Raw genomic sequence first — 26,608 nt, forward strand, 5'->3', positions numbered from 1 at the left:
GGTGGTGGCCCTGCTGACAGAAGCTGATCGTTACCTCCAATTTCTTTTCCCACTCCTTCTTCCTAATAAGAGGGAGATGACTCCATTCTTCCAACTTGCTGCTGGTAGGTGCGGTGAATGTGAAGTAAGCACATTTCTCATATGCTTTCTGTCTTCTTCCTCTTTATCCTTTCCTCATTAGCACCAGCTGGATTGCAGATGTCACTCAACCAAGGACACATGGCCCGACTGTACACACACAGCGTCTGCTGGGAGGCGTTTATTGGAGAAAACTCATGGAGTCAGATGCAGAAGTGGACACATGGGTCACCTGTTGGACGCATTGTTTTGTGGCAGGACACAGAGGGCTAGCAGGGCTGGCATCAGACCGCAGGAGAGGGATCCCCACCCTTAGAGGGGTTTTGAGTTGTATTTCCTGGTGAGACTAGGAGTTGAGATCCAACAGCAGGAGGGGTCCAGCCTTGACTCAGCAGCTCAGATTCATGCTTGGGGAGCACTTGTCCCTCCCCCGGCAAACCAGGTCTCAACGTCCCAGCCTTGCAGATGTGGTTTCTGTGGGGTGGCAGAAGGGACCCGATTTGCTTCCTGGAGTGCTCAGCTGTAGCTGTTTTCCATGGACCTCTGCAGGAGAGCAACTTGTGGGAAATCATTCTTAGACTTCTGGCCTGTGATGGCCACATTTATGTCCTCTTGGCAGTTATTCAAACACTAACCTAGGTGTCGCTCTGAAGGTATTCCACAGATGTCATGAATATCTATAATCAGTTCTCTTTATGTAAGGAGATGATCCTTAATAATCTGCATGGGCCTCTTCCAGTTAGGTGAAAGATCTTAGGAGCCAAACTGAGGGAGAAGAAATTCTGCCTGTGGACTGCAGTGTCCGCTCCTGCCCCAGAGTTTCCAGCCAGCTGGCCTGCCCACGAGATTTCAGACTCACTCGGCCAGATCCACAATTGCAGAAGCCAATTCCTTGAAATACATACATGTGTACATATACACATTCACAGCCTTCTGCTTCTGTTTTTCTGGTAGAATCCTAACTGATACATAGTCCAAGCCCAACTTTTGCTTTTCAGCAAATATTCTCGAGTTAGGGCATCTGTCTTTGACCAGAACGACCATACATAGTGGAGCAACAAGATACAAAGATCCTGGATTTCACGACATCATGGATGACATGCCGGTCCTAGACCAGCTACCGTTGGACTTTGAAGGACACAAACTTCAACCTTGATTATTGTTTTTCTTCTTTCCTAGCCAAACTTAATCCTAAGTAACATATATTTATTGGGTGACTATTATTTACCCAACAGGTAAGGAAAGAGAATTCTAAGGGTCTACATGCTATACCCAAGGTCAAACAACCTGCAAATGGTAGAATTCAATGCATGTCTGTGGGGTTTGAAAGCCCACGCTAGTTCAACTACAATCTACAAAATGCAGAATTTCAGGGTCCTATGCTCCTGCCATGCCCCTTTATCATCTGGGGGAAAAGTATTTCTTTAAGAAATATTCTTTAGCCTCAGAAAACCTGAGAGTCAGCCCATATTTTGTCAATAGAATGAGAGAAAACTCAGCCAAAGATATTTCAGAAGCAAAGGGATTACCTTGCAGATCTGAGGTCAATCCAGGATATATCGGTTTAGCCATTCTTTTTTTTTTCCTTAAAAATTGGCCCTGAGCTAACATCTGTTGCCAATCTTTTTTCTTTTTCTCCTTCTTCTCCTCCCCAAAGCCTCCCAGTACATGGTTATATATTCTAGTTGTAGGTCCTTCTATTTCTGCTATGTGGGACGCCACCACAGCATGGCTTGATGAGCTGTGCTAGGTCCACAACCAGGTTGCAAACCAGCGAAACCCTGGGTCGTTGAAGCAAAGTGGGCAAACTTAACCACTCGGTCATAGGGCCAGCCCTGGCTTAGCCATTCTTAAAGTCTAAAGCAATATACGAAGTTGGGCAGAACTCATAGGCAGGGGCCAGACCCGTGGCCGAGTAGTTAAGTTCATGCACTCCCCTTCATTGGCACAGCTGGCTTTCCCAGAATGAATTATCCAAAAGAGAAGGAAAGGAGAAGGTCACAATTCCTTTTATCACCTAATCTCAGAAGTCATACACTGTCACATCTACTACATTCTATTTATTAGGAGCAAGTCATTGAGTCAGTCAAAGAGTGGGGAATTAAGCTATATCTCTTGAAGAGAAGAGAATCATAGGGGACCCATACTAGAGAGACAGAATGCTTCACAGACATTCACCAACAATAACTAACCAAGAGAGGGCATTTGGCAGAGGAAGCAAAACCTTCTGGGGAATACCAAAACCCATTGTACCGAAAGCGAGCTCTCAGCCACCTCACAAGAGGAAACCAAGCATCCTCTGCAAAGAGCAATCAGAGGGCAGCACATTTAGCAAGGCTGCTAAACATTGTCCCACAGCGTTCCTGATGGGAGTGAAACTGAGGCTTAGTCTGTGCTTGGTCTTTTTTTTGTCATATCATTAAAAAAATTGCATTGGAAGATAAATCGTATGCACAGAAGAGTGTTTAAAACAAAGATACTAGGCAAATAAAGAAATTACCACCACAATGGGAAATAGAACATTGCCAGCTCCTTCAAAGACCTGAGCATCACTCCTTGACCCCACCCCTCATTTTCCCCTTGAGATGTAATCACCTTCTTTACTTGGAAGAATCAGTCCCTTGCTTGTCTTCATACTTGTTTTTAACTGCCATTGCATGATCTCTAAACAACATATTGTTTGTCTTTGCCTGCTTTTGAAATCTAAATAAATGAAACCATATTGTATATGTTTTCCTGCTCTTTGCTTCTTTCGCTCAATATTAAGTTTGTCAGTTTCATTCATTGCCGTATATATTTCCATTATGTAGATATACCAAAATTGGCTTATCTAATCTACTTTTGATGGATTCTTGGGTTGTTTCCAGTTTTTACTATAACAAACATGCTTGTAGGAACATTGTGGTTCGTGTATCCTACTGGACTTGTGGGAGCTTCCTAGTTTCCTTTGGAATTTCCCTAATCGGACTTCGGGTATACAGTTCATCTATTCTGCAGTGAATGCCAAAGAATGCCAAACTGTTTTCCAAAGAGATTGTGCCAATCTCCACTTCCATCAATAGTGCATGAAACTCCCTTTGTTTTACAGCCTTATCATCAATGCTTCTGATTGTACTTTTCAATGTTTGCCAGTATGGTGGGTGTCAAATGGACATCATTTTGGTTTTAATTTCCGTATCCTTGATAATCATGAGCTTCAGCATCATCCATCCATTTATCGCCCATCATGTTCCCACTCTTGAGAAGTGAGCTATTCAATTTGTTTACATATTTTTCTATTGTTTTATTCTTATTGATTTATAACAGTTATACATTCTGGATACTAGCACTATGCAGGTTATGTGAGTTATGAATATCTTTTCCCAGCGTGTAGTTTGCCTTCTCACTCTCTTTAATGATATCTTTCAATAAAAAGAAATTCTTAATCTTAATGTAGAAAATTTTATCAATCTTTCTTTTATCGTTTGCAGTCTCTGTGTCATGTTCAAAAAAATTATTTTGCACCTTAAGGTCATGAGGATATTTTTCTGTAGTATTTTCAAAGATCTTTGTACTTTTGCATTTTAAATTTTAGCCCTTAACCACTTGTAGTTGATTTTTACGTGTGGTATTATGTAGTGGTCAGATGTAATTTTTTTCTCAATGTAGATTTCCAACTTCTCTAGTTCCATTCATTCAAAAGTCCATTCTTTCTGCACTGATCTTCAGAGTCATTTCTGATTATATCAAGTATTCATATATGTTGGATTTATTTATGGATTTCTATTCCATTGACCTATTTCTCCATTCTTGAGCCATCTCATGCTGTGATTCTTAATTATTATAAGATTTAGTATCTGAGAGGACAAAAAAAACAAAACCTAGGCTGTGTTTTCTTCAAGAGTGTCTTGACTAATCTAGCCCTCTGTATAAATTTTAGAATCTATTTGTAAAATTTTTAAAAAAAAACTTTTGGGAGTTTTTATAGAAATTACAGTGAATTTCTAGTCATTTTGCAAATAATAGACGTCTTTATAATACTGAATCATTAAATCCATTCACAGGATTCATCTATTTATTTAGATCTTCTTTGATGTCTCTCAATGAAGTTTTACTATTTTCCTACAGAGATCTTGTGTATCTTTACTAGACTTATTCTTACTTTAATGCTTTTGTAAATAATATATTTTTTAAAGATTGGCACCTGAGCTAACAACTGTTGCCAATCTTCTTTTTTCAGTTGTGGGTCCTTCTAGTTGTGGCATGCGGGACGCCACCTCAACATGGCCTAATAAGCAGTGGCATGTCCGCACCCAGGATTCGAACTGGCGAAACACTGGGCCGCCAAAGCGGAGCGCGGGAACTTAACCACTCAGCCACAGGGCCAGCGCCAATAATATATTCTTAAGTTTAATTTTTTTAAATGTGTCAGTTAGTATGTAGAAATGCAATTGAATTTTTATTCCAACAGTTTTGCTAAAACTCTCATGAATTTGAAAAATTAACCTAAAGATTAATTTGGATTTTCTATATGCACGGCCATATTTTCTGTAAATAATGAAATTTTTCTTTCTTTCTTTCCAATACTTACAATTTTTATTTCTTTTTTCTTGCCTTAGTGTTCAGATAAGAGCCTCCAAAATTATGTCGAATAGAAATGGTAATACTAGGCATCTCTGTCTTGTTCTTGACATCAAAGAAAATCCTTTCAATTCTAACCTTAAAGTGTGACATTTGCGTATGTTTTCTATCAATGCCCTTTATCAAGTTAAAGTCATATTCTATTTTTAGTTCGCCAATAGTTACTAATATATTGATGTTTAATTATATTAAATAAATTTTCTGTGTCTATCAGATGATCATATTTTGCTCCTATAATGTGCTCATGTGGGGGTTACATTAATTGATTTTCTAATTTTAACCCAACTTTGTATTATGTTGATGAGCCCAACTTTGTCATAATGTAATTTCCTTGTTGTACGTGGCTGAATTCTTTTAGCTAATATTTTGTTTCATATTTTTGCATCTTACATTCATAAGCATGATGGGCCTTTTTGTACTGTCTTTGTTGATTTTTGGTGATAACATCAAAGTTAGGATAGCTTTACAAATTGTATTGGGGAGTGTTTCTTCTTTTTATATATCCCACAACATTTTGGTTAATTTTGTAGCTATTTGCACCTCAAATATTTTGTCGACCTCACTGATGAAGCCACCTGACTAGTAGATTTCTTTGCAAGAAGATTTTTTACTATCAATTCAATTTCTTTAATGGCTGTAAGACTATTCAGGCTTTCTATTTCTCCTTGAGTGGTCTGTTTTATTTTTTTTTCTTTTAGGTGAGGAAGATTGGTCCTGAGCTGACATCTGTGCCAATCTTCCTCTATTTTGTATGTGGAACGCTGCCACAGCATGGCTTGATGAGTGGTGTATAGGTTTGTGTCCAGAGACCCACACCCATGAACCCCGGGCTGCCAAAGGTGAGCATGTGAACTTAACCACTACACCACCAGGCCAGCACCATTTTTTATTTTATACAAGAATTTGTCAGTTTAATCTAATTTTCAAATGAATAAGCATAAATTGGTTCACAATATCCTCTAATCTTTTAGAAGTCTCTAGGGATCATAGTTTTGTCCCACTTTTTCATTCTTTTTATTTGTGTCTTCTTTTTGAAACCAGCTTTAACAGAGATTTGTCAATTTTATTAACCTTTTCAAAGAACCAACTTTTGTTATCAATTCTGTATATTTTCAGCCTGTTTTTCAATTTGTTAATTTTTGCCCTTATGTTTATGTTATCCCGCTTTCTCCTTTTGTTTGTTTTGCTGTTCTTGTACTAACTTTTAAAAATAGCTGTTTAGTTCACTAATTTTTATCCCTTATTCTATTCCAATGTAAACATTTAAGACTATAAATTCCTATGTACTGCTTTAACTACATCCCACAAATTTTGATACGCATTTTCATTCTATTAAGTCACAAATATTTTCTGGTTTCCATTATAATTTCCTTTTTTGAAATGCTAGTATGTTTCTTGAGTGCAATTTTTTTTGGCTTAACTTTTTTATTGACATCTAGATTAATTGCTTCGGGTCGGAGAAGGTACTATATGATTTTAATCCTTTAAATGTGCTGAGATTTGCCTAATAAACCTATATTTGGTGATTTCTATAAATGATTTATAGGTGTTTGAAAAGAACGTATATTTCTCAGTTGTTGGGAGCAGTGCTCTGACTCCATTGGTCAAATTTGTTCATCTTCTTACATCTCTTCTTGTTTCTTCCACTTGTATTATCCGTCACTGAGATGAATTTACTAATAAATAGATGTGAATCTAGTATGAGAAAATTATTCTTCTTGTTTTAAAATCAAAACGAAATTGGCTCCACCAAGAGCTGGTAAGAATTTTGAATCTTTGAATCTCATCATCACTGTAGGTTCCTCTCCATCCTTAGGTCCTAAAAGCCTGCTGGTCTTCAGTGCACACTCATTGCCCCAAACCCTATGGATTCTTGCTTCAGTGTCAAACAGAGTCCTTGATGAGGTTGCATAATGAGGGCCCCTAAGGAGCATCATGCAGCCACACCTCTGAATTCCCATCACTTCCCAGGGCCTACACATCCATGATAGTGTAGTTCCCCATTGTTTGTGAATCCCATGGACCTTAATCTTTTCCCATTCTTGGGGTAAATTCTCCCAACCTCCCTCCTGTCTTGGCAGTCTTCTTATCATCTCCTTTTACATACTGTTGTCAATAATTTCCCCCTCAAGAACCTTTGGAAGATTAATTCAAGCTATTCCATCCTGAATTTGGGGGTGGAAGAATGAGATCTGAGATTTAAGATCAGGTAATAGTACAAAAAGATAGGCCTGCCTCAGTGCACACAAAGGTGAACACCTGTGTAAATACATTAGCAGTTGCCTGGCTTCATGATGTTTCTGTACTGAGTTCGTGTAGTACCACTGAGGAGGAGGCAGCATTGAATGGTTGAAAGTGCACCTGGCTAGCATCAAAATCCTGGGCTCAAGTTCAGGCTTTGCTTCATACTGGCTCCATGTTTTAAAAGATGTATTACCCTCTTAGAGTCTCTGCCTGTCATCTTCAAACGGGGACATGAATTCCACAAGACTCTGAGGTGCACAAGAACCTGAGGTCCACAGGCAGGGCCTGTGTTCGATTTACTTTTTTATCCCCTGGGCCAACTTCCTATCTGCTATTATAGATCGGATCTTTGTTTTCAATGAACGAGTAAATTATCTCTAAGGTCTGTTGCTCTGATTAACTGGGAAAGCACATGGGTAAGCCCTTTGTGAATTACCGAGCTCATCACAAATGTGCCTTGTTATTATCACTTTTATATTACATCTCACAGCAATGTGAGATATCCTTAAATAGTCTTTCACTCCCACTATCCTCAAATCTTCAGATCAGCTCTCAATGGTTTGGTATGTTTCAGCAGTTGTTTAATATAATCTCTGCCCAAGGAAGAGATAGGGGCTACTTGAAAAAAAGTCTTGGAGATATTTTCCAAAATGGCCTATCATTTGAAAGGCTTACCTTTTAGAATGGGTGCGGACTCCATTTTTCACTCTCTTGTGCCCCGAGTCTTCTTCATACCGCAGACCACAGCAGGTCAGACCTGTGAGTGTCATGCCTCTTCAGATGTGGTCCACACGGGTGCCACACTTCGGATGTGGTTCATTATGTACAAGAATTAACATCCTATTTGGCCTTACATTACTTTGTAAACCACAAGCTGCTTGATTTCTTTTGTTTTGTTTTCTCCATGACTGATATGTTTCTCTCCTGAAGATTGTCTTCTAATCCCATGCCTTTGCTCAAGAAAAGAAAATCTTCTTTCCTGGAACCTAGTCTATCCATCAAACCCTCCACCTCCCTCAAGAAGCCTTCCCTGATCCACTCACTGAGAGTGACTGCTCCCTCCTCTGAATACTTCTGTGCAGATCTCACACTGTCTAGTCTTGCTCTAGAGGTTTCCATGCACACTCTTCCTTTCCCTCTAGATTATAATCTCTCCCAGGACAAGAACTCTCTGACACCTTTCTGTACCTCTGACAGTGCTGTGACATCAAAGACAGCAAACAAATGCTTGTTGGATAAGTGAAACCAGACATTCTTGCTCCTCATTGATTTATCTTGAATTCTATGAATTATGGTAACATTCTTTCCAAAAACCACTCCTACAGCGTCTGGCCCACAATGGGAAGAAAAGTGGAAATTGGGTGGAAGTGCTAGACAAAGAAGAGGGAAATTCTGGTGGGTTCACAAGTTGTAAACAGATAATCAAAGCACCGTGAGAGGTACTTCCCAACACAATTATCAGATGAGGTAATTTCCAAGACATAGCATTCATTCGACCAAAGCTGAATATTCTGTAGCCTGGATTCATCTGGTTTGATTTTGCATAATTTCTTTACTTGGTGTGTGTGACACTCTACAAGAAAGACCGGGTCCTTCCCTGTCTGTGGGTGTGTTGTGAGGTCTCCAGAAGTCATCATAGTTCAGTATCTGGCTGACAAGCTTCCCTCTCCTCCCCGCCGCACACACACCTGGACACTACACACTAACTTATAATTCAGCCTCCTCCTATCTTCTCCTCCTCCTAGTTTCTTCCTGTGCTCTTGGCTTCCCATCGTCATATAATCATCTGCCCATCCCTTGAGTCTTACTCTTAATTCAACTTTCTCTGAGAGGCAGAACAGCACGGTGGCTAGACATAGAGGCTTTGGAGTCAGACAAATCCTGAAATCAAGTCCTGTCCTTGCCGCTGAACTTGAATAAAACAATCTTGGCAAGTGCGCATTCTTCACTGAGTGAACGACATAAAACTCTGTTAGTGTTTTCGTCTTAATCGAAATAGGGGAGCCTAACTGTGAGCACGGACCAGACAGTGCTGGTTTAAAACCCAGTGACCATTGCTTAATCTCACTTTGAAATGCTCTGTGCTACATAAACATGAAAGGAGAGAGGCACAGACAGGCACAGAGTCTCAAATTAGAAAAGATGATGAGAGCAGAGATTTATTTTAAAAAGAACTGTCCAATTGACCAGTTCAAGACTAGGCCTATTGTTAGGAGGGAACGACTATTCCCTACCAAGCATGTTTCCACGGGGAGGGACTCTGCGCAGGGACGCTTGCTCTCTCCCCACCCCTTCCACTCTCTCACTCAGGAAGAGGCGGGACCTACTGTGACTGACACTGGTTCTGGTCCCTGTTTCCTTGGAGGTGGCCCTCTCTGAAGAAGACTGGCAGCTTCCTGCCCTGCCCTGTGCCACCAGCTTCTTGGGATATCGTGGCCTTCTAATCCAGAGACTTTACCAAATGGCTTCATAACTTCTAACCCAAATTCCTTCTTACACAGTTATCCTCGGCCCCGCCCCTTGCTGAGCATCTTAAATGGAAAGCCAGCCTCTGCTCCCAGCCTCCTGGGCCTGCTTGGAGGAGGAGATGGTTAGTCTGGAGCTGGGTTGAGGCTCCCTGGGGCAGCCTGACACTCTTTACCTGCACATGTCTAATGCTGAGCAGGCTGTGATCAATAACTGCCATGCCGTGGGCCTTTCTGGAAGAGTGCCACAGGAGAATGAGAAAATGTGGAGGGCAGTTCAGTGGTCCCACTAGTGAGCTGCTTCCTGCCATTCACCTGGGCCCTGTGGTGCCCAACAGATGTGATGCATTTTAACCTCCAAGCAGAGTAGGCTCAAGTCACCCTGGAGACACAGAGCCACATCACAAACAAATCTAGGGGATTCTAGTGCCTCTGTAATGTCTAATCATCTATTTTAGAAAATGCAACCCAAGTTTGGACTATCATGGTGCCCTCGCGTGTCCTGTCAACATGAGGCAAAACAGCTTAAGTGTAGAGGGTTGGGAGTCAGATAGCACTGGGGAAAGCATTAGCTCACCTTCTTACCTTGAGTGTGCTAGGTAAGTTGTTGAATCTGAGTGTCAGGATTTTTTTTTTAATTAGTATCATGAGGGTGATTGAGGAATGAAGAGACAATGCATTTGAAGTGCTTAGTGCCGTGTCTGCCCCTTAGCTCATTAAATGCTGGCTGTTCTACATATCATTGCTGTCATCTCCAAAACCCTGAAGAGCTTTCACATGTATTTCTGCTCAGTCCAGCTCCAGGAGTTTTTGGACACAGTGCAGGTCTTAACATCATTAAGTTCCAGTAAGTTTGTTAAACTTGGCCCATCCTTTCAGCCTGTTCTTTGGCATCCCGAGTTTGTCATGTAACCCACTGCCCTCTCAGCCCATAGCATCTGGAGTTGTCTTCTATGTCCTCATCCTAGTAAGATATGAATAAGTAAGGTCAAGGGCAGAAGCCTGGGGTCTGTCCCTGGGACCTCCCTCCTAGATGGGTGATGATTTTTTAATTAGTACTCTTTGGCCATGCTCATTCAGCCAATCTGGAGACCCAGAGCCATGTGTCATGGCCTTGTAAAATCTCAAAACTGTTTTATGAAGTCATCTTAGAAGGAAATTCTGGCTACCATTTTTGGATTATTTTCTTTAGAGAACATGCTATGTGTCTATGAAACATGAAAAATTTCTATTATTTTTTCATAATGATCCTACATTTAACACGTTTCCTGCATAAGCCTGTCGTTCGACATGCTGTAGCACAACTCATAATCGAGTAAAATTATGGCTTGCCTCAACAGAATAATATTTTGTGAAACCACTTGATGGGAAAATCAATGAAGCTATTTTGTTTTATAAAATTAGTTCAAAATAAGAATTATGTTAGAAGAGTCTGCATAGTTCTTTTTTATAGAAATAACTGGCTGCTTTTTAAATAAAATAAAAAGAATATGTAAATACTATTGAAAAGTTAGCATTAGCCCTTCCATTTTCAACATAAAGCTTTTCAGGTTGGTCAGATCAAGACCATCAGACTTGCTCAAAGAGGCCCACATTGCCAGTGGGAGAGGGAGCCATGGAGCATAGGGCTTCAGGTATACAGGGCTTCTGAGTCATGGCTGGCATTTTGGGCAGTGTGGGTTTTAAGCAGGTTTGATTCACAGAGGATCCTAGAAAATGCTAGAAGACAGGTAGTATATCCATGGTGTGTGCAGAATTCTAACATGGCCTCGAAGATTCCCATCCCCTGGTGTACATGCCCTACATAATCCTCTCTACTGGAGTGTGAACAGGACCTGTGAATACAATGGGTTTTACTCCCGTTATTAGGTTATATTCTATGGCTTAAGAAATTTTTCAGATGTAATTAAGACCTGTAATCAGTTGTCTTTGGGTTCACAAAAAAAATGAGATTATCCTGAGTGGGCCTCACCTAATTAAGTGAGCCCTTAAAAGAAGTCAGAGAGATTTTAAGTGAGAGAGATTCTCCTGCTGGCCTTGAAGGAGCAGCTGCCTTGCTGTGGAGAGGGCCCTGTGGCAAGGACCCTAAGTGGCCTCCAAGAGTTGAGAGTGGTCCCTGGCTAACAGCCAGTAAGGAAATGGGACTTCAGTCCTACAATTTCAAGGAACTGAATTCTGCCAACAACCAACGAGCTTGGAAAAAGATCCCAGTCACAGATGAGATCACAGTTCTGGCTGATTCCTTGATTTCAGCCTGATGACACCATGAGCAGTAGACCCACTTACATTGTGCCTGGACTCCTAACCCACGGAAACTGTGAGATAATAAATGTGTGTTGTCTCAAGCTGCTGAATTTGTGGTCATTTCTTGCTCAGCAGTAGACAACTAATACACATAGGGAGGAGGTAACTGCAAAGGGAGAGCTGCGCAGAGGAAGCATAACTCAGAATGATACTTCCAGAGTAAACTAGTAACCCTAATGGTCGATTTTCATGTGGCCACAGAAAAAAATTTATAGGATTGAGATTTCACTGAACATTCCACACGTAGACTCAGATTATCTTTTCTTCCTTTGCAGTGGTTCTCAAACTTGCATCAGAACTGCCTGTAAGCCTTCTTAGAATCGATGGCTGGGTCCCAGGGTGTGAGAATCAGCATGTTCAACAAGTTCCCAGGTGGGGCTGATGGTGCTGGCCCTGGGACCCCACTTTGAGAACCACCGCTCTATGATAAATAAAGAGGTTCCAGTTATTTTTAATATTTGACTTCTATATCCAACCTTTTTCCCTTTTGACACGAAAACATTTTAACAAGACTTTTTAAACCAAGATTGAGATAAAGAGAAGTAACAGAACTTGATATACCTTTGAGAAACCCAAAGTGTTTGTTATTCTCTTATTACTCATCTCAGAACTTCTATTTGGATGGAGTGATGAGAGAGTAATCAAATCAGGTTTTAAAAAAATTTTGTTGCTCGCCTGCCACAGGTTAAAGGTCAATTGGGGGGCCTGCAGGATATCTGTGTTTTTCCTATCTGTCATCAGCTTCCCAGCTCCGGAGTGTTAGCCGTCTATACTGCAGCTGCTGTCCCAGGGAAGCCCCTCCGGGCCCGTGTTCCCAGGTGGCAGGTGCGGCAGCCACACAGAGAGGTGCTTCAGAGGAGCAGAAAGTCCTCTCATTGCACCCGTCCTGACAAATCAGTCCAGCATGAACCCCTCAGAAACGCAGCCAGGGCATCAGCCTGGCAGCAAAAATGAAGTCTTGACTGAGGTTTGGGAATACACAGGGGTTCCACCAAGTACAAAGCCCAGAAGAGCATTTAAGACAAGGAGAGAGGGCACATCTCTTGGCAGCAGAAGCGCGGTTAGGTAGGGATCATGAGTGGGTATCGGAGCAAGCCAAGGGATGGGAGAAGCAGAGAGGGAAAAAGGTCCTTCGTGTCATTATGAATCTGAACTTGGAGAGTGCTCTGGACTTAGATCATGACAGAAGCAGAGAGTTAACATTATTTTAAGACATAATTTGAGAATTATTTATTTGGGAGAACTCAGCATCATCATGTTATCCAAAATGATCCCAGTTGCTCATGCTTGTCATAAAGTCTGCTAATAATCTGGATGGGGGGGAACTTAACTGAAAACATCTGTTAAAACTGAATATGATAATCACGTCTTGTTTTTACGATTTTGCTCATGATACAACCTTGAAAGAGTGGAATTGAGTGCTTATCCCAGTAAATTAGTATTGCTATGCAGATCATAGGTGAGCCTTGACTTTGCATGCCACAGTAAAAACGACTGCGCTTTTCCATTAGAACAGTTTGGGTCACCCTAGCTGCCAGCTTTTTTGCTTTTATTTATGTATTTTTTTTCCCTAAGGAGATGCAGGCACTTTGTGGGCCTTCCCCACCCCTGCAAAATGATTGATGGTTGGACTTCTTATAATTCAAGTAATGCAGAGCGTCTGAAGCTGTGGTAATCGGATCCTACGGACTTTGAAGACAGCTGCCAAAATATCCATAGCACAGAGGTTTGGCAACTTCATTTAATCATAGCAAAAGGATTACAAAGTGCAAAACAAGCCCCAAAACAGCTACGAAATGGGCCAATTCAGAAACCGCCTCAGGCTAAGAAGTTGCTCGGGCTTGCTCCCTCTTCACTCTGCCTGTATTCCCCCTCTCGAACTACTTTACCTTGGCCGAGGTTGGCACCATTTGTGACACACAGGAGAGAAAGGTGTCAAGGGGAATTGACTTTAGATCAGAGAAACAAACAGTGTCTGGTGGTATGTCAGGCTCAGGGCTGGTGAATCCCAAAGCATGGCACCCAGATTATCCTGGTGTGGGAAGGCTAAGGTCACAGTCTACCTGGTGAGAACCTCTGAAAGACAAGCCAAGTGGCAAATTTAGAAGCTGTCCCTTGTCTCTTTAAAGTGAGAGCTTGCAGCTATCCATGATGCTTTATTTACCAACAATAATACAATTTGCATTGAGAGCAATAGCTTGTTCATCAGTCAACAAACGTTTTATGATCATAACAGGAATTAAGGGTCACTGGGTGCCGATCTGGAATTTCTCATTGACAACCTCAGCTGTAGAGGCCTCTTTCCATTCTGCGCATAAATATGGCGACTCCAATGTGAAACCTTTGGTCCTTCTGCTCCAGAAGGGGCTAGGAATACGAGAGAGTGGGCAAGAAGGACCTTGAGAGGCCGACATTGTTTGGGTGCCAAACATCCTATTTGCTTGGCTCTCACTTGCACAAGTTCCTGGACAACATAAAATATAACACAAAACCCACAACATTCAGCACAAGTTTCTATTAGGCAACTTTAAAAAGGTGCAAATGCAGACTCCTGTGTAAATCTGATTTGCCATGCTAGGCCAAGCTTATTTTATTACATACATTCTGCATTCTAAGAACTAATAACTTCATATTGTAAACATTAAGCATACAGAGTTAAAATTCAAGGCCACATTATATCATTGATTGTCTCTTTTGTCGTGTATCTTTGGCTGGCCGAGATCAACTCGTAGTGTATAAATGCATAAGTTATATAATTATTATATAAAAAGGAAAAAAAAATGTTGACTCGAATACTTCATTCTGACAAACGCACAGCGTTCGCGACTCGAAAGGAAAACTGGAGCCCGCCTAACCCAATTGCCTAGATTTCGGATGGTGGTGGCCAAGAAGGCCATCTCTTACCTGACCCTGTGGAGAACAGAGCCCCCAAAGAATGATGAGGTCCTGAACGTTTCTTTTAAATATTAGACAATTCCAGTTAAAATTTTCTTTTGACAAACAAAAAAAGAGATGCATATTTTTGTTTCTGAATCCCATGACTTCCCCTTCCTCCCTAACGCTGTGTCCTTCCTCCTAACACTGGGTTGGTATAACACTGACCACCTTCAACCTCAAGTCTCCATGACTCATCCTCCACAGTCCCAATACTGTCCTAAGTCCGGTCTTGACTGTTTGGGAAGCTTCTTTCCCAGTCCTTGCCTCCTCCTCCTCTGCTTTCATCTCTACCACCTCCTCCAGCCCTCTGTCCACAACCACGCTCCCTCCGCACACATTCTCAGTCCACCGTTCAGCTCACAGTTCCTGTAATAGTATAAAGGAGTTGGAAACTTTGGGTTGTCTTCACAGTTTGAAAGAGCTGCTGGCTGTCCATCAAATGGAAGGAATCTGTTTTCACCCAAAACAGCGAGTGTCGATGAGTTCCATGTCAATGTCTGCTGATGGGCCACAGTCTCTCTTCTTTTCTGTTTTTGTTTTTGATATGTTTCTATTTTTAAATACAGGTAGTTTTCCTTAAAATGACATTATACATGGGATGTTAGGTCAAGACTGTGTTATCTCTATGGGTTTAGTTTAATCCCAGTTGGCATTAGCAGGATCCCAAACTCTACTCTAAAGTTTATACGCTTCTTAAGAACACTTTCTTTGGCACTTTGTCCTCATGACGTCATGCTTCTACTTACAATGTCTTTTACAAGGTTGGTCCACAGATTGTATGTCCATATACATTATATTTTCAGCGTCCTCTTTATTTTTGTAGCACTATTTTAGTAATTCCCTCCCGCTAAGAGTCTTTGGATCTCTTCCCTGGCTTCCTTCCCCAGCCCCCGTCAAGCATTTTCATTCCTCTTGAGGCACTTTTGAGTCGTGTTCTCCAATAGAGTTTGTGGCAAGCTATTGGTGATCATGTGTTGTTGGCAAAGGCCTCTCCCAGGTCTTTAGTAGTAAGTGCCCAGATGAGAAGGCATATGGCTGGCTGGAAGCCTAGTGTTGGGGTAGATCCCTCCAGTTGGCGAATTCCAGTATGGATTCGGGGCAGCAAAAAAACTGGACGACGTCACGGGTAGGGCCGGAGGGTGGGGGGCCACAAAGTTCATCTTCTGTGGGTGGGCGTGATAAGAGCCCATGTAGGGGAGGTCCGAGGGGTACTTGTAGAGAGATGATTCTGGAGGGTGGGGCTGGAGGGCCTGGGCGATTCCATGGAAGTCGAACTTGTAGGCGTAGCGCTTCCCATGGACTTTGGTCATGATATTTTTGTCATAGTAGTAACGGAGGGCACGGCTGAGTTTATCGTAGTTCATATTGGGTTTGCTTTTCCGTTCTCCCCAGCGCCGGGCGACCTCATCCGGATCCGTCATCTTGAATTCCCCATTGGTGCCTTCCCAGGTGATACAGTTGGAGTTGGAGCTGTCTGACAGGAGCTCCAGGAGAAACTGCCAGAGCTGGATCTGTCCACTCCCTAATGAGGTGGGAAAAGGAAGGAAAACACCTGTGAGCACAGGTTCTGAGGGAAAGGCGCTTTCTTCAGTGATAGAAGTGGGTGCTGTTGGTGTTCCACCCGGATCTCCTTTACAGGCTTGTGCACCCATCCCTCAGCTGCTGGGGGGGTTGGCTGCTCCTGTCCCACAGCTCCCCCCTCTTCTCCAGAGAACTGCCCTTGGCCCAGCAGGAGCTGCCTCACTCACCCCTAGGGAACTCACAGCCAGACGGGCTGACACAGAGTACCAGAAGTTGGCCCCCTCGCCTCAAGGAGGACCAACTCTGTGATGCTGTTCGTGCTCCAGAGCTCCCCATGGGATCCAACTGAAGCAAGGTTCCAGCTAAGGCCACAAGCTTCCTAAGCTTTTCCCCTGCCCTACCCTGCTTTGCCACACCCTCTCCCCCGAGAACATACACTTAATTAATCACTTGCACAAGAATACTTAGCCCAAGCTCTGTGTCTAGGGAACCTGCACTAAGATGATGATCCTTGGTGACTATCAGGCGGATCTACAGATCCGAGTCCTATATGGAATGCAGAGAATTCTTATGGGGCAGAGTTCAGGCTGGTTCCATCCATTTCTGACTTCCTTAGAAGAACAGCCCAGTCAACTTTGTGTTTTGGGGGTGGAAGGGCTTATTTTTCCTATTTTTTTGAGGCAGAAAGTGCCGCCACATTGATGGCAATAATGACTTAACACCATTTATATTGGCTAGGTCAAGCAAAATAATAAAAGTCAGATTTAGGAAATGAACTTCTAAAAGTTTATGGAAAAAAATAGAGAATGGAAGTAAACACCGTTATTTCTAACATAACATTTTGCTGGCACACAGAAAGCAATTCTGTCAAAACTTTTCCTAGAACAGAATTAACCCACTCAAAATGAGGAAGTTTAGAAAAGAGTTGGCTCTTTTTCAAACCAGATCACCCATTTCCAGTATTTAGGCAAATGCATCGTAACGGAAATCCATGTGTTGCCCCTGCATTGCAATGCCCATTGTGTTAAGAAGAGTTTCCAAAAGAAAAACCGTAACAATGAGTGATTGTATGCCCTCTTGGGGAGCTGAAATGAGACTCCAACTCATTTAATCATCAGGATTTTCTTGATCTCATCGGAGGCATGTAGATGCGGCTTTTATGTTTTATTAACTTCAGAGAAAAATCTATGCACATCATTCCAGCCACTCTTTTCCAATACTTTAAGATCATTTATGGCTCCCTGAAGGAGAGAAGCATGTGAATATCAACAGTAATATTGAGTACCAGGAGAAGCTAAGACGTGTTGAACAGATTTTAGAAGTTTTGAAAATGGATGAGAGGCAGGGCTTTCCTCCCAAACTCTAGCTACTGCACCGCCTTGGGCTTGTTACCAAAAAGATTACCTTTTATTATGCTATCAGTAAATATCAATAGATGTGATAAAAATGAGTGAAGAACTTTGGCTACTATTCAGGAATTGATGTCATGTAAAAATCAATTATAAATTTGTTTTTCTCTAAATCCTTCCCACTAGCTCCTTATACAAATTGTCCAACTCATAAACCCTTGTTTCCACATTGGCTACATGGAAATGGACATGTTTGTGAATTCATCCATACGATAGATCGTGAGAAAGGTCAGCCTTTTCTGAATATGTTCTGGAAAATGATCATTTTCAGTCTAGCAAACACATTTGAAATGTATTAACAGCTTGTAGTTCATTGCAATGGAAGTCTTTGCTTTTTCAGGACCACATATTCAAACTGTTCTCAATCAAGTTTTGTTGCCCCCAACATTTCATTAATATGCATTTTAAAAAATACAAAGAATGGTATGAGAAAACCATATGGTTTTAGTATATATATTGTAACCAAAGGATTACAACTTGAAAAAATTCCATATATGACCTGGGAATTTAAACATGGATTTTTGATTTAACAGTCTAACATATGCTTCAGTATAAACATATAGAGTTGTTTGAAAATAAATATTCACTGTTAACCTCTTCCCACAGAGAGAGCAATTCCACAGATTTTCTACAAATACATAGACCTTCCTAAACAGCCAAAATAATATTCAGTATCAATTCAAACCTGGGCATTGCTTCCTAGCAATTTGTCCCTTGCCTACTTCCTTTATTTGTTTTTTATTTTTTATTTTTCTTGGAGGAAGACTAGCCCTGAGCTAACAACTGCCAATCCTCTTTTTGCTGAGGAAGACTGGCCCTGAGCTAACATCCGTGCCCATCTTCCTCCACTTTATATGTGAGATGCCTACCACAGCATGGCTTGCCAAGTGGTGCCATGTCCACACCCGGGATCCGAACTGGCGAACCCTGGGCCACTGAGAAGCGGAATGTGGGAACTTCACCACTGCGCCACCGGGCCGGTCCTTTGCCTACTTCCTTTATAAATGTGTATAAAAGAGAATCAGAGGACAAAAGTGGTTTCATATCTCTACTACTTCTAAAGAACTAGAAGGTCAAGGACCTAAATTTACTGCTGGAAACTCAAAGCTCAAAGGATGGATGAGCAATTTCTCACCAGACTATTTTACCCATTAGTCTTTAAGACACAGGACTCAAACCTCTAGCACTTCAAGGGTCTATGGAAATAAAAGATCTGTAAACAAAATTCATAGCTTCCAACTCTGAGAACAAAACCGTAAGTGCAAAATCGATTAATATCTAAGTAAGTGTTATAAAATGTAGCATTATGTCAAGCTCATTACTTGTTAAACTTAATATTCATAACAAAATCCATTGCTTTCGCAGTATAGAACAGATTTTTCTCCTTGTGGAAGAATTCTCAAGGACACACAATGGTTGCTGTGAAATCACAGGCAATGGTAAATTAAATGAGTTACTCGTGGCCACAGAATTTCAAAAGCAATTTATTAAATTCCTATTTTACTGTCAAAACAGCAACACTGACTGTGCAAGAAAAGTGCGCTTTAGAATATAGACTAGGGATTCCAAAACAAGAGTACTTAAGGTCCAGGAAGCCTAGGAATGGCTTGGGCTGTTCGCTGGCCAAACCAACAATAAAAGCAGAAGCTCTAACAACACCAGATCTTCCATCCTAACAGCATCGTCACCTCCACCTCGTGAATCACCTTTCTTTGGTAAAACCCTTCACACCTATTTTCTCGCTCCATCTTGACAACCTCCTTGTAACATCAAGAAGGAGTAGCTACTTCTGTCCTAGTTTTGTCTAGGATAATGAACTACAGAGTCAGGATTGGGGGGAAAAATAAAGATGGAGGTAGCCCACCTGCAGGAGAGCCCAGTGGGTTGAAGGGGAGAAGGGTGGGGCTTAGAAGGGGAAAGCCAATCCTTCAAGTTTTAGGAGAAAAGTGGTCTCCTAACGCAATTGTAAGAAAAGAGGAGAAACACGGTAGCAAAGAGGTACGGACTGAGCAAAAAAGGGCAAAACATCTAAACGGTTTATAAACCACAGAGAAAAGCAGAGCTGGGAGTGACTCAGCAGCTGTGGGTCTAGTAGGAGGATTGTCCCCGAGCAGGGCACTGTGGCTGCCAGGTGACAGAGGGACAGAGCAGTAAATAAAGCAGAGAGGGCCCAGGCAAGAACCACAGCAGCCGTTGTTTGGGGCCACTTTCTCCAGGAGTTTGGGTGCTGCAGAAAAACCCGGGTGCACAGCCTGGCCTCGCCACCACGCTGAGATCAAGGCAGCAGGCGGGTCCCAGGGGAAAGCTTTGCCCTGGGCTCAGTGTGGCTCAGACAGGACTTGTTGGAAGGGCAGGGGAGGCCGGTGGCTGGAAGTACCACCTTGGAGTTGGCAGTGCCTCAGCTGAATCCTGGCTCTGTCACTTATGGGACCTTGGGCAGCTCACTCAGTTCTCTGTGCCTCAGTGTCCTCAGGTGCCAAATGTGGATGATGGTTATAGTGCTATCTTGCAGGGTTACTATGAGGATGAACTCAGTACATGAACGCTCTTATCATGATTTGTTTGGGCTGAAAACTAGAGTGTAAAGAAGGGTACACCCCTCGCCTAGAGCCAGGAGATGCCAAAAGAAAGACACTTACTCCTGTGGAACTCCATGTTGGCCGTGCAGAAGCTGGGAACGGTGGGGTTCTCAGGGCGGGCTGAGATCCACTCAAAGCTTACTATGAGGCAGGCACCATCCTGAACACTTCGCATGTGTTTATTTAACACCCCCCCCCCCCCAAGAATCCTGTGATAGCCCATTATAGAGATGGGGAAATTCAAGCTCAAAGAGGTACAATGACTTCTCTTGCCCAAGGTCAGCAAAGGTTGGCACCCAGACTCCAGGCTTTGATGCTGAAGTACTGCATGAACCATTGCTTTCAGGCCTGGTTTCAGCACACACCTCCAGTGTCTCCTCAAGTCCTTCCCAGTTGGTCCCCTCCCTGGGCCTGGAGTTTGGTAAGTCTCCAGTGGAAGACTGGACACTCCCACCTCCTAATAAATGGCAAAACATCCCTAAAACTGGTCTCTGGTTTTGCATGATGTGGGATACCTTTTCACGCCCCCCATTAGAAACTAGCCAGTTAGCATCAAGGGAGCCACTGAACATGACCCAGGAAAGCTCTTTCATGGAAAGGCAACTTCAGCTCATCAGAGGAGCCCCACTAAATGCTCAGCCATTCTGACAGGATGTAAAGAAGCGACGTTGCTTGTATCTGATCCATGACATATAATAATGCAAGGACACACTTTTCTCTGCAGGAGAAATACGGTCCAAAGTGTACGCCAAATGGATATTTGGGATGGAGATGTTGAGATGCTGTTATCATCTTGTGCATTCATACTGTATGATGTCATCTTTCCATTTAAAATGATTAGAGTTTGCATTGTCTAAAGAGCAAAGGCAGCAATCCTAAGTGATGAAGGATTTATCTATCAGAGAATGGGAAAATGGAGTGACAGGAAGAAGCATCCTCATTAATAGAAAGATAAAAGACATTCTGGTTTCAGGGGGAAAGGCCACATGAATACAACAGACACACGGCCTAAGGGGAGATGGAGAGAAGGCCTAATTCATTATAAACTAAGTAAAATCAAATTTTATCTTCAAATGAAAAGCTGGATGCTGCCACTTTCCCCAGGCCCAGTGAGAATGGTCTTTGTGGTATAATGTGGAGTCTTTTGCTCATGATGCCAGTACTGCTGACTCATTACGTACCAAGACATTTTCCCAGGCCTGGGATGGGTTTGCAATCTCCTCCTTACTCTGCCCCCAGGGCCTCTACCCACAGTGGGCATCCCCAGGCTGCTGGGCACAGTGTGCCACTGTGAGAGTTGGTGATCTGCTTAGGGGCCAGTGACTGTCTTTGGTCCCACTGTGAACCAAGCAACACCTTTGAGCTGTGACAACATGGGCATAAACATCGATTTCATTTAGCCAACTTGTGTGAGTGAGAAGGCCAGTTTGGTCTTGTCTAATGCAGCTTGACAGTTTCCTCTTCTTCATCCCTGACCTCAGACCCATGCACCTAGACAACTGTTAAGATAGAAATGGAAATCCTTCCTTTATATTCTCTTGGTCCCCATTCTTCAAGATCTCCCTTGTCTCTCATGCTTACTCAGGGGCATTGCGGGACACAAAAATAAAAGCAGACTTTGGGGACAGAAAATCAGGGTTCAAATCTGGTTCAAATCTGGCCTTCCTTCTTTTTGGCCATGTGACCCAGGAAAAGTTACCTAATTTCTCTGGACCTCTGATTCCTCTTCTGTAGGATGAAGATAATGAGTTCCCAGGGCTGTTGGGAGATGGGACCACAGACATGAACCCTTGCCCAGGTATTATATGGGGTGGGAGCTATTTGATCGCTCTTTCACATTATTGTATTAATGTTCCCAGAGGGCTTCAGCTTCCACCCTTTTCCTCTTTCTAGTCTATTCTGAACATTGCTGACAGATCAGTCTTCCTGAAACATGACTGATAATAATCATCTCAAAACATAGTAATCGTTTTTATTTGAATGGTTACGGAGACAGTTACAAATGGAAAGCTGAGCACGGGTATGAGGAAGGACCAGACACTCAGGAGACTTGGCCACCAGGTGGATGTTCACATAAGAGAAAAGAGCCTGTGGCTCTATGGTTTGGACGGTGTTGTCATTACCTGTGTCCATCTCTTCACCTCAATGTAAGCCCCCCTAAGGGTCAAGGATGGTATCTCATTATTCCTTGTATTCTTTTATTCACCAAATAACTATTGAGCACCTGGTCTAGGGTCCCGGGGAAGAGTAGTAAACAAAACAGTACCTTCTAACTGCTCAGATGCTTAAAAGATATTTGCCGAATTAGTTAACATTAACTAAAATTTAATGTCAAAGATGCAGACACTCAATAACGATGATATTTCACATTCTCAAAGTAGAAATTCCCTTGTGGGGAATGTATGCTGAGTGAATCTGAATTTTTCCGTTTCCAACCCTATTCGGGCCTCAATGTTTAGGAAATATACATTCCAGCTTGTACTCGCAATATGCCTGTGACATCTTGGCATTTGAATTTGCTGTTGAGAATATGCAGCATGTGCTGTGAATTTCTGAAGTTGATGCCAGCACAGCTGGTTCTGATCTGAATACAAACAAATAAAACAATTTGGTTGGCACTGAACTGTGATGACAGGTGACATTCCTTGGCAAGGCACAGGTTACCAATGGGCCAATTAAGACTGTACTTTCTTCTAGCATCTAAGTTCAGAAACAGATCATTCATTGAAGATGATCCTAAATTTGCAGTCTTGTGGTTATAATTAAGGTTCTCCTTTTAAAAATATTATTTTATCTGCTTGGGAGCCGGGTTGGATTGTGTCCCCCAAAATTCATCTGTTGTAGTCCTAACCCCCAGTTCCTCAGAATGTGACTTGATTTGAAAATAGGGTCCTTACGGAGGTAATCAAGTGAAAGTTGAGGTTATGATGATGGGCTCTAGGCCAATATGACTGGTGTCTATAAAAAGGGAAATTCGGACACAGAGACACGTAAAGGGAAGACGAGATGAAGACAGACAGGCAGAAGATGGCCATGAACAAGTCAAGGAGAGAGTGCTGGAACAGTTCCTTCCTTCACAGCCCTCAGAAGGAACCAACCCTGCCAACACCTGACAACCTTGATCTTGGACTTCTGTCCTCCAGAACCGTGAGATAATAAATGTCTGTTATCCAAGCCCCCAGTCTGTGGTACTTTGTTACGGCAAACTGACACAGCGTGGATTACACAGTAATGCTCTTTGCTAAAGGTATCATCTTAATTTAGAACCTGATTCATTTTTTTCCACCTAGCGAAATAATGCAGTGAGACCTAAAACTAAAATTTCTTCAGTTGAAGGGATCTCTCACCAATACAAGTTCATCTTTCCAAACAGCCACTGCCAAAAAGATAACTTTGTAAGAGCAAAATCATCAGCGATATCTCACCTGGATTTGCAAGGCGGCTACTTGTTGGTCCAAGAATCTGGTAAGGATCTATGGTGAAAACAGAAGAAGTCAAACCCCAATGACATGGTCATGGCTCGGTATGACGTAACTGTGGGCATAATGCTGACCCACTTGTATTTCTGGACTCCAGAGCTGAAAATGACCCCCACACCAAAGTCACCCAGCACCACTTCCTGTATTGGATAAGATGTCACATGGGATCTGAGAGAAGTTTCTTGCTAAAGTTCTCCTAGTTGGTGGCCAAGCTCTGATTTGGCCCAGGATTCCCACTGCCCAGACCAGTCCTGTCTCCATCCCAGGATACAAGTAGAGTAAACATGTGTAAGTCCCCAGTCTGCCCAAGGGCTATGTTGGCCCTGTAGCCCAGCACTGGCAGTATCAACCTTCCACTGCGTTTCCACATTGGACTTGGTACAAAGGCTGTGTTGGTGCACAGGGCCTGTAAGGTGAAATTAAAAGAATTCATGGGTCACAAAGAACCAGGCTGTGTGCAAGTAGAATGTTATTGTCCAAATTTATTAGATAGATTTTGGAAATGTTTTAGCAAAACCTCAAGTCATCCCAATTGAGTAGACTGATAATTTGGTCCCCATTTTATATACGGAGCAGTCATTAAAGAAGACAAAGAAACATTAATTCCATGCAGAAAATGACACATTTTAGAAATATGCTGCTAAATCTGTTTCTTCTCTTATGTTCCCTGGAACATACCTAACTGAGGACGCTGGTCTTCAGTTTTGGGCACTGTGGAAGGAGATGGCTGAGCAGCTGAAAATCCAAAAGTAAAAGAGTCAGTTAGCCAGAATTTATATTTGGCCACTGGCCTTTGATGCTCTTGTATCATCATTCAATCAATTATCTTAGTTATTAACATAATAGTCTTACTTTTATAATAAGAAGCATCTTATGATAAGGAAAAATTGTCCTTTTTAATGAAACCAAATGTAAACATTGTAGAGAAGAAAAGGGCACTTCGGATTATTTAAAAAGTTTATTTGTGCCCCACTTTTTCCAAAATTAAAAAAAAAAGAATCTGCGATGGCTTGCAAAACATTAAAATGAAACACAGTCTAAAACAAATAGATAAACAGAAACCACTAGGAAAAGAAAATAAAGCAAGGGAGGCTTTTAAACATGGCCAAGATGAGGAAATCACCCAGTATTTACTGTCTTCAAACATCCCATGAGACATGCATTTGTCCCTGTTGAAATACATTATGTCATTCATTTCTTTTTGTTATGGAAGGAAGTATAACCCCAACAGAGAAAGACTGCATTTAAAGATCAGTTGTGCTTTGTTGCCAATGGGACAGACACTTTATGTATTGAAAAAGCACAGATTAGCTACAGAAATTATTTACTCCATCAACAGTTATCCACTGCCTTGTGACACGCACATCAAGGCAGTGAGAGTCAACACTGTACCTTTTGACTGGGGGGTGGGGTGGCCATGACCGGTCCAGGCTGATCTCCTGGGTGGTTCATAAGGTAAATCTGTAAAGACAAATAAATTGATTAAAAGATCAATAATGTAATTTTATAATAGCTATTTTGTGTTTTTTGTTTTGTTTATTAGAATAAATATTGTGCAAGAAAATCCAGTAATCCAAAGAAATATTCAACCCACATGCCACTAGATTCGGGTTTTATCTACAAGTAATAATTTTGTATATTTTATTGATCTAAAATTTTCACCATTAATCTGAAAACTCCCATTGACAGATTCTCAAACAGCTGGCTGACTCTTCTAAGGTAATTTCCTATAATCATAGGTCAAGATTATATAAAAAAAATTCTTACAATCTAATTTGTCCTGCTTCCAACTGGGACCGACCTAAATCCATCCCTTTGTTATCTTCACGACCCATCTAAAACAGAGCCCACAGCTTGGATGAATCGACCCTGCTTGAAGTCTGCCCCTAAATCCACAAATGACCTCACGTTCCTTCCTCTCCTTCTTCCCTGGAAACAACCAGCACTGGCTTCTTATCCTCTTATTTGCCAGCTACCTCTCTCAGTCACCCCTCATTTCCCTATATAATCTCACCCATTTTTAATAAATCAGTCTTAACTGTCTAGTTATTTTTATACAAAAATGTCTACTATTTCTCCTCCTCTAAATGAATTTAGAATTTCTCTAAAAGGAATTGCATGAAATCAATTGCAAGACTGAAATAGTACTGCCCCCACAATAGGTTAACAATGACCGTAAGAGCTTAAGTATATGCCAATGATTTCTTCGTATTTATATTATCACTTGTCCCAAAACCTTCCTCGCACTTCACATATGCAAATTTAATAACTATACTTCTGCATCCCCAGTGCCAGTTCTGTCAATGATTATGAAGACTCTAAGTCATTCCAAGTTTCTTTCAAAAGGATACACAAGAAAGATTATTATGCATGCTCTTACTAATTGCATACACAAAGCTATTTCTACATTCAGTCTTATTAGAGAATCTTTTCAAAACTATGTCTTCTTGGATTGATGGGTCTCAGTTCAATGCCATGTGTCATTCTGGGCCAACTGAAAGGCACAGCCAAATAATTCAGCAGGTATTCTGCTGCCAGACACCTGGAATGGCTATAAAACCTCACTCGGAGGGCAGGGCGATGGAATTAGGTCTAAGCCTCTCTTTAAACAGATCATTTAACCTTGTTTAAAATTGGCGATTTGGTGGGTCAATCTTCAAAAAGCTTGACTATGCTGCAAAAGATGTGTCTTTTCCTATTTTCATATCCCAAAGAGAATAGCAGTGAAATGCAACGTGAAATTCAACACAGAATTGCCTTAATTTATTTGGTCTGTTTGGCTACGAGCGTCTCGACTAGTGTGGTCTGTGAAATCCTACTCTCCAGAGCTTTGGTTGAGTTAGATAATTTTTCTTTTTAAACCCTGCTATTCCTCACCACTCCCTCTCAACTGGCATTTTTGCATTTTTGGACCATAAACCTTTCCCACCCAGCTCCTCAGAGTCTCACTTTTCTGGTGTTGGGGTTGCACA

The 26,608-nt window shown here is 41.9% G+C and overlaps 1 protein-coding gene across 1 annotated transcript in view; it reads right to left on the reverse strand.

Annotated features, from left to right (window-relative positions):
- Positions 1 to 12,926: 12,926 nt before the first annotated feature.
- LOC124231528 (transcriptional regulator ERG) overlaps positions 12,927 to 26,608 on the reverse strand; it is a 109,668-nt gene continuing 95,986 nt past the window's right edge. The window contains exons 7-10 of the mRNA XM_046648332.1: positions 25,029 to 25,097; positions 24,315 to 24,371; positions 23,583 to 23,630; positions 12,927 to 16,170 (exon numbers count right to left, since the gene is read on the reverse strand). Coding sequence (XP_046504288.1) covers positions 15,650 to 16,170; positions 23,583 to 23,630; positions 24,315 to 24,371; positions 25,029 to 25,097 — 695 coding nt within the window. The 3' untranslated portion in view covers positions 12,927 to 15,649. The remainder of the gene's footprint in view (positions 16,171 to 23,582; positions 23,631 to 24,314; positions 24,372 to 25,028; positions 25,098 to 26,608) is intronic.

Source organism: Equus quagga, chromosome 21, assembly GCF_021613505.1.
Source record: "Equus quagga isolate Etosha38 chromosome 21, UCLA_HA_Equagga_1.0, whole genome shotgun sequence".
NCBI classification, from domain to species: Eukaryota; Metazoa; Chordata; class Mammalia; order Perissodactyla; family Equidae; genus Equus; species Equus quagga.